Source organism: Palaemon carinicauda, chromosome 6 (genome assembly GCF_036898095.1).
Source record: "Palaemon carinicauda isolate YSFRI2023 chromosome 6, ASM3689809v2, whole genome shotgun sequence".
Taxonomy (NCBI): domain Eukaryota; kingdom Metazoa; phylum Arthropoda; class Malacostraca; order Decapoda; family Palaemonidae; genus Palaemon; species Palaemon carinicauda.
In genome coordinates, this window is record NC_090730.1 from 59660674 (window position 1) to 59673173 (window position 12500).

Genomic DNA, 12500 nt, shown 5'->3' on the forward strand with positions numbered 1-12500 from the left:
TATCTGTGCTGTAGATTTCCTCAAAATAAGTCAATTTGTTTTGAGGTTATCTTGAAAATGGTGAAAAATGCTAACTGGGTTCCAGAATCCGGATCCGGATCATCTTCAGAACTTAATGTGATCATCTATGCCCTAAGATCGTTCCATGGTAAAAATGTCGTAAATATCCTTTTGAGTGGTTTGATTTATTTGTCTATAGTGAGATGGAAACGCACATAAATAAGAATATAAATAATTAAACCGTCAAAGTTATATAACATTGACGGAGTTAATAATAATAATAATAATAATAATAATAATAATACTTCAGCCATTATTTGTAACTTTGTAGGAGAAAAGACAATAGTAGAGTTAAAAAAAAATAACAAACTAAGTGATTTTCCCCATAAAGAGTAGCAATTCAATTTTGTAGAGTGAATGATAAAATAATAGCATTACCATTTGGAAATTCTACTTCCCTTTCAAAAACAAATGTAATTACAACTCCCCTCCGTGATTCAAAACACTTTTTTACATCGTCGTTCCAAACACTATGATATGAATTTGGTATACTTTAGGTCCCTTTTTGGATAGTAGACACATTATTTCGCAAATATATTAACCCATTTCAGCTCCAATTTTTTTTTTTTTTTTTTTTTTTGCAATTTCATCTTACTCAACATTTTTTGTGTTTGTTCTTCCTAAATGATTAGGGAAACGTCTTGGTTGACATTTCTCTGCAATAATACTTCTAGAATACGATGTGCCATATATGTACCAGTGAGCACATTCAAGTATAATTTTTTGTGTTGAAAGAAAAAAAAACGGTTCTATCCGAAATGCACTTATTTATTTGAAATTGATAATTTATTTTACAGTTTTAGGGTATAACAAATCTAAAATGATCAATGATACATAACCTCTAAGATTTTTAGCAAGATGATGCTAAATTCTGTAAAATTTCCAACTAAAACAAACATTTGAACCTTAGAGTGACCTACTAAATTCCTATTCAGAATCAAATTGTGTTGAAATACATATATCTTCAAGTTTCCCTTGCATTTAACAGGTAAAAAAATACAATATTGATCAGAATGTAAATACTTAGAACACATCATCATTATTTAGTATGAAATGAATGATTACATGCCAAGCAGAGTCCTACATTGCATTTGCTACACTGACTGGAAGGTCTTTTCTTACATCCTTCCCCAGCACTTCTTCTTCTTTTGTTATCTTGTGTTTCCACAAGATAATGTTCTAATCCATCAAAACGAATATCTTCTAACACTCGTTTGTCACCCTTTGTTGAGCAGGATGGCGGTCTCCCAGCTCCCTTCGGTGGTGTACCAATCCGAGTAAGATATGTCTGAGCGATATGTTCCTTGAATTCAAACTGTGACAATCCCCAGCCAGACTTCTTATGCAACAACCAAGCATTTTGTTCTGTTACATCAATCAGCCAAGTAAATATACACCAATACCACTTTTTCCCTCGAATACCAATACGATATTTGTTTACATTTTGGTTCTGCCTATCAGTTCCTCCCATATGTTGATTATATTCTTGGACTATCTTTGGGCAGTCAGCTTCTACATTCTTTTTCTCGCTCTGTGAGTACCTTCTTACTTTGCTTGAGGCATTGTTTGTATGGACTGTTGATGCCACTGATACGACTGCATTATACATCCATCTACATACCATTATTTTATTCACCTTGTCTGTAGCGAACTCTGCCGTTCCTCTCTTTTGTTTTTTTTATAGAATCAACTGATTTCAGAGGACAGTGTTTACACCTGTTTGCTCTTATTGTCCCTGTAGCACCATAATTTCTGTCCTTCAGTTCTATGAGAATTTGAAATGAAGTGAAGAGATAATCAAAATATATATCATATGGAAGTGACCGTTTATCTTTTGACAATGAATCAATGTTTTTCAAGACTGTAGCAGCACATTTGCCAAATACCTTCTCGTTCACTTCATTTCCTTCATAGGTACACCCTTAATAAAGATCAAAGGTGACTAGATAACCATCGTCTGAATTTAGACACCAAACTTTATAGCCAAATCTAATTGGTTTCATTCTGATGCACTATTTACACCCATGCTTACCATAATATTCGACCATTGCTTCATCATGAGAGAGTGACTTCACGGGTTGAAAATGCTCAATGAATTTCTTTGTTAGATGTCTAACAAGTGGACGAACTTTGACATATTTGTCAGTTGTATCTAATTTAGAATTATCAGAAAAATTAATGAATTGCATGTTTTTTTCAAATCTTCTTCTTCTCATTGCTTGATAAACAGTTTCATTTCTTGTCACAGATGAATTTCTCCAAAACATCCTCCGAGAAGATACAGGAACGATGCCAGACACTATCAAAATTCCAATGAACACTTTCATTTCACCTTTGGTTACCAAGAAGTCTGTTTCACCTTTGAGAGTTGCATAGATAGTTGTCTGATCCACTAACATATTCCACATATCATCATCAAAAAATAGTTCGAAAAGTTCACTTGGAGTAAAATCCCTATATTTTGCATAATTTGCCTCGGGAAACATACAGTCACCAGGTGTGAGATAAGTGCCAAGACTCCATTTGGGAGTCTCATAGCTATTTATAGGTGAAGAACTATGAGCCGCACCATCATCTTCAGCAGTACGACGTTCGTCGGGGGAAACAGCTTCATCATTACCACTCAGTTGAGGCTCACAATTATCTTCATTTGTACGTCGTCCATCATGGAAAACAGCTTCAGCATTACCAGTCAGTTGTCTGCCGGACAAATTATCTATCAATCCACTATCGTCTTCATCAGCAGAGTTTTCATCAGTCAATAGGCCCGTACCTGTAGGCTCAATGTAAACTTTTACATGATTATCGTCTTCTTCTAATATAGCTAAAATGTCATGAATAGTCAGGGATCTGAAATATGAAACATGAATTGGATTTAGAATATGCTACAAATTCGATATTCATAAAATATGTGTACACAGAAAATGTACCTGCATTAGCTTAGCGAACCATATATGGCACAGCAAATATAAAATGATATGCAGAAAAAAGAATGGATTAGACAAATATGAAAGTTAAATAGAGAGGTCAGTTTATTACTTGTCCAACATATGCAATTACCAAAAGAACATATTTATCAAAGAAATGTGCAAAATATACTTACTTTGTTCTGGAAGCCATTGTTTTGGGCAGAGAACAGCTGCACTTCTTTTCAAGGTGACAGCAGAGCACAGACTGGCAGCTTTGAGGGACTGTACTCATATGAACATGTCGTAGCAGGTTTGGTGTGCATTCCCAATACACTTTTTCAGGCTTGACGTAGCCCAGAGCGACGTATGATGCAATATTGCATCATGTTCTTAATGTGCCATATATGTACCACAGAGCTGAAATGGGTTAAAGATTATCTATCAATATTACACTTAAAGTATAAACAATTTTATTTGTCAACCTTTACATTTTGGTTCAAGAACTGAAGTAAAAAAACAAAAATAACATAGCATTATAAAGTACCTTAATATTTGAATAATATAGAATATATTTCGCATGGCATTTATGTCTTAGGTAAAACTCATTAATGTTGCAAGAGATGCTACTCTTTTCTTGACAACTATTTCAGGTGAATTAACATGACATTCATACGGGGTTTCCAGCTTTACCCAGTGAATTGATTCAAGAAATGATTTGCGTGAAACCCTCTGATGCTCTTCACTAATAGGGGACAAATGCTTGAGATCCAACACAACGAAGAAATACAAGTCTGCTTCATTTATCAATTAATCAATAAATTTGAAATGAAAACCTTAGGTTGTTTTGCTTCCACAACACACACTGCAATATTCACACCAATTTCGTATTCATTTGTCCTCTTTTTGGGTATCAATATCCTTATTTTCCAATGCATTTATCATATCATATTCTCAAATTACCGATGGCCTTCCTTTTTTACTTCTTGACACTTCTGAGTCATAAACTCTTCTAAGTTAGTTTTTTGCAAGCGAGCAGTTAGGATATAACTGAGACATAGGGTAATTGCAACAAACTTTATTTTGACACAGTATATGTATAAATACAAGCCACTCCAAGCAAGAAGGGCAAGAAAATTCCAACACAATGATTCATAGGTGCAGAGAGCCATATTTCTTCTGGACGACCATGAGTTTGAATCCATACCCATTTTTTCCATTTCAGCGAACGTTTTTTTAGTGGCTAAATGATCCGGTGTTCGACATCTGAATCTGGAAAAAACTGGAGGGTTCGTCGTATTGATATGGTGGTAAATACCATGTTTTGCCGCAACTGTGGGCGTTTGACGAAGTTCTGTGCTGAAAACTTTGGTGTATAATGTGAGGAGGTGGGGGTAGGAATTCGTGGGGGCGCTGATGTAGAGAACTAGGTCTGAGGAGCGAGTTGGAGAGGCTTCAAGGTGTACGAATCAGCGTTGACCAACCGTCGGTGATGTACATTGACCAGGAGGTAGAAATGTGATAAGATATCTGCACATAGGATTTGCAATGTGATATCAGTAATAGGAAACTTTCAAACACATAATGTGATGGATTCATAACTGTGGGTGGATATCATGGGTGTCGGGTCACTTAGACAGACTACGATGTGTCCTGGAATGTGGCCTTGGCAGAAGAGAACGTCAAGCATACGTTTCATTCAAAAATTACATACCCATATCTGTTTGATGATAAAGGAAAAGGTTTAGTGATAGAAGAGGCCACTGCCACAAGCGATGGCCTACTTACATGCTTTTTGGGCATTTAAAACCATTTACACACTTCTTCACAGCAGCTCTGAATTTGGATTAGTAATAGCCTAACTGCAGCTGTTGGGCATCAGTGAGTGGCTGGAGAGGTCGTTGGTTAGGACGTAAGAGAGGTATGGTATATGTGGGTGATGGGCGGCTTTGTTGCTGATCCGGCACGTCATGGGGTGGGCGTCTGTATCCTACCGTATTCATGTCGGCTTCAGTCAAGGTGGAACAGTTGTCCAATTCATCAGCAGTGGAGTCGTTGATGGAGCTCTGGAAGGTTCACCACATTTTTTACCTCCATTAACGCCTCCAATCCTGACGAAATGGACATTCTATTTCCCTTTCAAGGACATATGTAATTACAATTCCCCTTCGTGATTAAATTTTTGTTTTTCATATTGTCGTTCCCAGCACTATGATATGAATTTGTTATAGCTCCTTTTTATGATAGTAGATACATATTATTTTGCAAATACATTAAAGATTTTCTATTAAGTACACACTAACACTAAAGGAAATTTTATTTGTCAACATTTTCATATTAGTTCAAGAACTGAATTATAAAAAAAGAAAATTATATAATATTGTGAAGAAACTTCCTTTCTAAATAATGTAGATTATATTTTGTATGATATTTATGTGTCAGATAAAACTGATATAGGTTGCATGAAAAGATAGTCTTTTCTTGACTATTATTTCAGGTGAATTATCCTAACTGTCCTCCATGGGGTTGACTTTGGTCATCAGGTCCTTCATAGGCAAAATATCCACATCCGGAATAGCAGCAGGTACAGGTTTGGGTATGCGCAGTACCCAAACGGGGGGAAGTAGAATTATTTCTAGACGAGAGTCATCTGTGGCAGGGTGTAGGCAAGTGATATTGGTCATTTCTTGAGGGCAAGAGAAGCTTTTTGGTTCTCCAATGATTGTTGAGAAAGCTGAATAAGGTTTCGCTATGAGGATAGCTGATGATGGTGAGTACTGCTTCAGGAGGTAAGATTTGAGGGCGTAGTATGTTATTGGCGTGTTTCCATGCTCGGACAGCAAATTGGATATTTCCTGGAAAGTATCCTCGCGGATAGCAGCCAGAACTTAATCTGTTTTGGTTCTTGACTGAGTCACGCCCTTGATGTTTATACTAGACTTCAGCACACTGAAACTAGGCAAACGCTTCTCCGCTCTCGAAGGACGGTAGTTTCAGTGATGTGCCGGTGGTATTAGAGTCAGTGTCAGTAGGCGGCATCATCAAACAATAAGATAGGCAGTGAGAGGAAAAGGCCAGAGGGAGATGGTCACTTTGCTGGTCACCAATATGCGAGCAAGCAGTTAGGTGATAAATAAGGGATGACGTAATTGCAACAGACTTCTTTTTGACACAGCATGAGTATGAGTACAATCAGCACTGAGCAAGAATGGCACAAATGGTTAAACAAAAGGATTTAAGTACATACAGGAATAGACAGGTTATCAGTACTAGTGGATAGTGATGATGATAATATACAACAAATACAAATTCCATTACTGTACACGAGCGTGTGTGATAGACATGATGTATAGTTTTATCTCTTCTTTACGTATCGCTCAGCTACCTTATAATTTTACGATCCATAATTTATCTACTCATCTTACCATCATTCTTTCATATTCTTTAATATTCTTTCATTATCCACACAAAGGCTAGGCTCACACATAATGAAAGTTTATGGTTAACTTGTAGTTATTGAATGATTTTCCTGTCACATGAAAAGAACCTACAGATTGAAATCTGTTACACAACACAGGCAAACGCGGACATTCAAACTTGCACGGACAAAACTTCTGAATAATTCTACTATGAAAGTTATCAAGTTGAAGAAGGCGGTGTTGCAGAAAGTCAGTATTTTGGTTCAATCTAGTCCATTTCAATTAATTTTCCGAAACTGTAAGATTTTGAACACAAATGTTTTCATTACCTCAGAATAAGCCAAACACATTTGATTATTTATCGAGTGAGTTAATATATTTTATGAAAAATATTAAACACTGACAATAGAAGGCATACCAGTTTTAGAACGTCTTGCAATTACTAGAAGGTTAATGAAATATGGATAATATGCTCTATTTGGTAACATATCATAATAAACCATTATATTAAATTCTAGAAACAATTTATTTATCGGCAGATGTTTCAGGGTAATTTTTGGGTGGTTATTGGTGCAATAATTTCTTGCCAAAATTCTATCCTATCTGCTCTTGCAGAAAGTTCAATATAAATACGATGTTATGTGGTAGACGTCACAGGTTACTGTTTCGATTCATACAAATATGCACTGTATCCATATTTACGTTTTTCACTTAGACAGCTACCAAATGATTCATGATGAAAAGGGAATAAGGGTTAGTGGACTTTAGAAGCACTTTAGTTATTTCATGCTGCCCTTCTACTTCCTTGTTACTGTTAATAGTATTGAATGGGTCGTAAAATTATTTAAAAAAAAAATATATATACCACTATCAAAAAGGTGAAAAGATGATCGTTTTTGCTTAAGCTGTCTGACAAAAGGGATTATAATTTTTCAATTATGTCTTGTTTCCTGGTCTGATAAATTTACTAATTTCCTTTTAGTAAGTATATAAATTTTTGCACTGGGCTGTTCATCTACGTTCCTATTTTTGCTATGACACATAAATTGAACACTCTAGCTCTTCTTATGGCTATAAAGTAGGAGTTATGTAATTCAAGATTTTGAGATATATGTATTATCAATGTTTAAATGCTCAAAATTGGTTTTACTATTTTTTCTTGTGTAAGTCCCTCAATCTTCTTAACTGTCTATTTAGTTTAACAGCTGCAAATATAAAATGATCATATCAAACAATAATTAATCCATTTTGCAAAGAGAATTGTATTTCAATTAATAGATATGTGAAGTTGCAAATGAGAATGGAACACATTTCATAAGCTGCTTTTCAACAACCAATCTTTTTGTTGGAGGTACTTTTTACCAGCACAAGAACATCCAAAATTTTATAAGGACTTCACCATGTGACAATTACAGAAAGAAAATAGATCAAATTACCATTAATAAAGGGAGAAGGAGAACTTTGAGAAATGTAAAAAGGTTTAGTTGTGAAGATATTCTTAATGATCTCCAGCTCCTCATTACTACAATGAAATGAAGACTGAAAGCACCCAACAGATAGGAAGATAAAATACCAAGGTTTGATAACAATACGCTTCTGGAAGAAAAGCACAGAGAACCATCTAAAATTGAATGTAGGAATCGATTTGCAGTCTTAGAGATTTTAAGTGACGAAGAGCAGAAAGTTAATGAAGAGTGGTATGATAATAAGAAAATATATCAGACGGCTGGTAGTGAGGTTTTGGGACACGGAGTTTCTAGGAAAAGCCATAGATATCATATTATACATGTAATACTAGAAAAAGTAGACAAAGACAGACATTGATTGCTGAAAAATTAAAGGAAGTAGTGGAATTTATATGGTAAGTATTTGAGTATTGATAGTGAGGTCGAAAGAAACGCAAGGAGGGACTGGAGAGAATATTTAGACAGTAAAGCATATGAGACTGACCAAGCTTTGAATTCAGGAAGTAGATATGGTGCAAGAATACCTCATAGAATCATCAATAAAATCACTACTGGAGCAAAGAAGAAGCATATAACCATAAAAAAGAGAGAGGGCTCTGTTATAGCTATAAAAGATGAAGAAAGACTACGTTAGATGGAACACTGTAGTAAGGTTATGAATAGAAGATACGAAGGGAATAATTTGATCGATATACCTGAATCGAAGGAATACCTTCTTGTGCCCATATCTTCACAAAAGTTCAAGAGATGGAACGCCCCTGGAAACGATGGAATAACTGCTGAAATGATACTTGGTAAAAATGAATGACCCCTAGAATACTTACAGCATTAATTTGTAGACTGTGGCATAGAGTAGCAAAACCTGATTAATAGGAGTTAGGAGTGTTGGTGAAAATGACAAAAAAAGTAGACCTGACTAATTGGAATAATTACAGAGACATCACTCTTACATCAGTTGCTATGGAAATATATGATATGCTTATTTTAAAGAGGCTGGAGAAAAAGATTGATGAAAACCTGAGAGATAAACAATCAGGATATAGAAGGTGTAGAATTTTTACTGACAAAATTTTCATTTTGAGGCATGTTCTACAGCAATGCGTAGAATATAGAAACCCACTGTTGATGGGATTTGTGGACTCTGAAAAGCCTTTCATAATATGCACTGTTAAATTATGTGGAAAGTTCTGCATTATTTTGGAATTCCTCTTAAATATGTTAGTTTAATTAAGTCTGTTCATGAGCTTAGCAAGTGCAAAATTAATATTAATGGAGTCCTATCAAATATTGTGATGCAGAGAACAGTCGGAGACGGTGGAGAAAGATGGGACGGATTTGGTGAGGGGAAAGTAGCAGACCTAGGGTATGCTGATTATACTGTCCTTATTAGCATCAAACCACAAAACTTACAAAGCTTACTTATCAGAATCCATGAAATATCACACGAGGCTAGGATCAAGATAAATAAAAGAATGGATGATGAGAATGGAATATGCAATGGAAGATGAAATATCATTGGAAGGATAAAAGATTAATGAGGTAAAATCATTCAAGTATCTAAGAACTATGGTGTCCAATAAAGGGTCTTTAGAATTAGAGTTTGGAGAAAAAAAAAATCAGACAATGGCAAAGTTAGGTGAAATTTGGAAATCAAATTACCTGACATTACATATAGATGTCAGACTATACAGTATATCAGTTTATTGAGATTGGTGTTACTATATGGACATGAGTCATGTTATGACGATGAAATATTCTGCAATAGATTTAGTAGATTTTAGAACAAAGCTCTCCGAAGGGTATTGGGAGTTGAATGTCAGGTCAAAATTAAAAATGAAACTATGTGAGATATTACTCGAGTGCCATATGTGGATGAGATTATACTGAAGGGTAGATGGAGAGGGTTCTGACATGCTCTTCGTACTCCCTAAGAGAGATTAGTTCACCAAACTTTCAACTGGGCTCCACAAGGTACTAAAAGAGTTGGAAGACCCTGGCCTACATGGCTGAGGTTTATGAAGCATGATCAATGGAGAAATATTGAATTATAAGCCCAAGATAGAGAAGACTGGTTAAATGTAGCCGAGGTCTTTTGCGTCAATAAGCGAATGAAGAGATGATGATAACAACGGTGATGAACATATTTCAACACACTGCACTGGAAAGAATTTAATAAATAATAACTATTGCTTGTCCTGAGGTCATAGGTATGTGGTATTTACTAGGAATTCTAGCAAATAAGGGGAATCTATTTCCGGATATCTATATGCGAGGTTGGTTAGTGGATTAAAAAATAAATAGGTAACTGCAATACACATAAATAGAGCAAAGGAAATCAGAGCTGAACAAGTTGTTCAGTTATGCTGTAATCAATCAGCGAGTTATATTCTATATAAACATTAGTAAGTTGTTGATATAGTAGTTATTATTTAATAAGCTACTGTAAGGATGTGTATTCTATTGAGATTACGTGATATTTCCTGGAATATCCACCGAAAATATTTCTCGCCTTTTATCAGTGTAAATCCTATACCTAACCTAAGATCAGATAATACATAAAATCCTGTCAAATAATATTCTATATACGATCCATTTCTCCCTAATGAGAGATAGATGTAACATTGATTTTTCTCTCTTTATCAGAATGCATTGAATGTTTTTATAATTGAATATATTTTGCTCACCATTATTAATTTGCTCAACCTAAACGCATAAAGACCATGGGGGAGATCTTCCCTTCGATGCCGCAGAAACCGTTCCGTTTACTCTATAATTATCTTTAATAACACTGCATTCATTAAGTACCTTCCTGCATTGGGCGTCAGGTACTTATTGAAATCTAAAAATTACTTCAACTTAGGAAGGAACAGGAATAATATAGGGTCAAGATTGATAATTATTGTTCTTATTGCGGCTTTTCTTTGTGAAGGTTTTATTAGTTAGTGTGTTATATTTGCCTGTTTGCTCAAAGACACGGAAAAGATATATGTATACATACATATTGTATATACTTGTATGTATATATATATATATATATATATATATATATATATATATATATATGTATATATAAATATATATATATATATATATATATATGTATATATATATATATATATATATATATATACATATATATTTATATATATATACATATATATATATATATATATATATATATATATATATATATATATATATATATATATGTATATATAAATATATATATATATATATATATATATATATATATATATATATATATATATATATATGTATATATATATATATATATATATATATATATATATATATATATATATATATATATATATATATATTTTTTTTTTCTTCTCAAAATCTTCCTTACTGTCCTCCCTTCAGTTGAAGTGGCTATCCTGGAGGGTATTTAGCCTTGCATGGTGTATCGGCTCCTCAATGCTGACCAGTTTTTCCGACTTTTTACTATAGTCTATGGGTATCATCAATCACTTTATTTATAATTCTGTACTTATTGTTTTTTTTATAATTTCTTTTTAATCTAGTTTTTAAGTATGATGTCTCTTTTTTTATTTCTATTAATTCTTATGGTGTCTGGAGACATTGAGCGAACTCTGGGACTAGTAGGTCCTAGGTTTTGGCAATGTCGTCTTCTGTATTGCAATATTCGTGGTCTTCATGCAAATATCCAAGACCTTATCGTTGCGTCCAGACATTATGATATTCTTTTGTGCTTAGAAATTTTGGTTTCTAATATGAGGCATTCATCTTAGCTTCATATAACTGGTTTTAAGAAGCCAATAATGTTGAAACTTGATGCCATCCTTAGGGCCAGGGGAATGGTGGTGTATATTAGGACCGAGTAACCTGCTTCTCATTAGTCCTGCTATCAATATGGATGTCATGAGATTCAAGTAATAAAAGTTTGTGGCAGGCATGACAACTTTTATTCGTGTTCCCTTTACAACAAGAATTCTATCTTCGATTGTCTTCTTACAATTATGGATAAGATACAAGAAGATGATAGAAAGGCTTGTTTTGTCTTTGTTGGTAATTTCAATGCTCACCATAGGGAGTGGTAAAGTTCTATCTCTCCTACCGATCGGCATGGCTTAAGAGCTTTAGACTTTGCCTCAAATTCAGGCTGTGAGGAAATCATAAATGAAGTTACTCATAGATCTGGTAATTGCTTGGACCTCGTATATACTGACTTCCCTGTTATTATAACTAGTAAGGTTGGTTCGCCAGTAAGGACATCTGATCATGCCTTGATTTCATTAGTAGTGAAGACTGAGCAGCCTGTCCCTGATACATCTTACCCTTGTAAAATTTATATGAAATCCCAAGCAGACTGGAATGGGATTTTGCCTGATCTTTGGTGCTTGAATTGGTCACAATTATATAGTATTGTAAATCTAGTTGTCCCATTGAATGAGAATCTAGTCAACATAATTGACAGGCGTATCCCTTCTCGTATGCTGAGGTACCGAGTGAAGGACAAACCGTGGATCAATGATGATAGTGGACGTGCTTATTTTTTAGAAGTAGGAGGTCAATCATCATTGGAACGGTAACAGATCATATTTAACCAGGAACAACTATACTCAGCTTAGAGCTTTTGCTCAGAGAGTTTATGCCTCAACTGAAAA

The 12500-nt window shown here is 34.5% G+C and overlaps 1 protein-coding gene across 1 annotated transcript in view; it reads right to left on the reverse strand.

Moving 5' to 3' along the window:
• LOC137643013 (piggyBac transposable element-derived protein 3-like) overlaps window positions 1-4969 on the reverse strand; it is a 7312-nt gene extending 2343 nt beyond the window's left edge. The window contains exons 1-4 of the mRNA XM_068375868.1: window positions 4830-4969; window positions 3930-4016; window positions 2093-2910; window positions 1183-1656 (exon numbers count right to left, since the gene is read on the reverse strand). Of these exons, the coding sequence (XP_068231969.1) occupies window positions 1183-1656; window positions 2093-2910; window positions 3930-4016; window positions 4830-4969 (1519 nt within the window). The remainder of the gene's footprint in view (window positions 1-1182; window positions 1657-2092; window positions 2911-3929; window positions 4017-4829) is intronic.
• Window positions 4970-12500: the final 7531 nt, after the last annotated feature.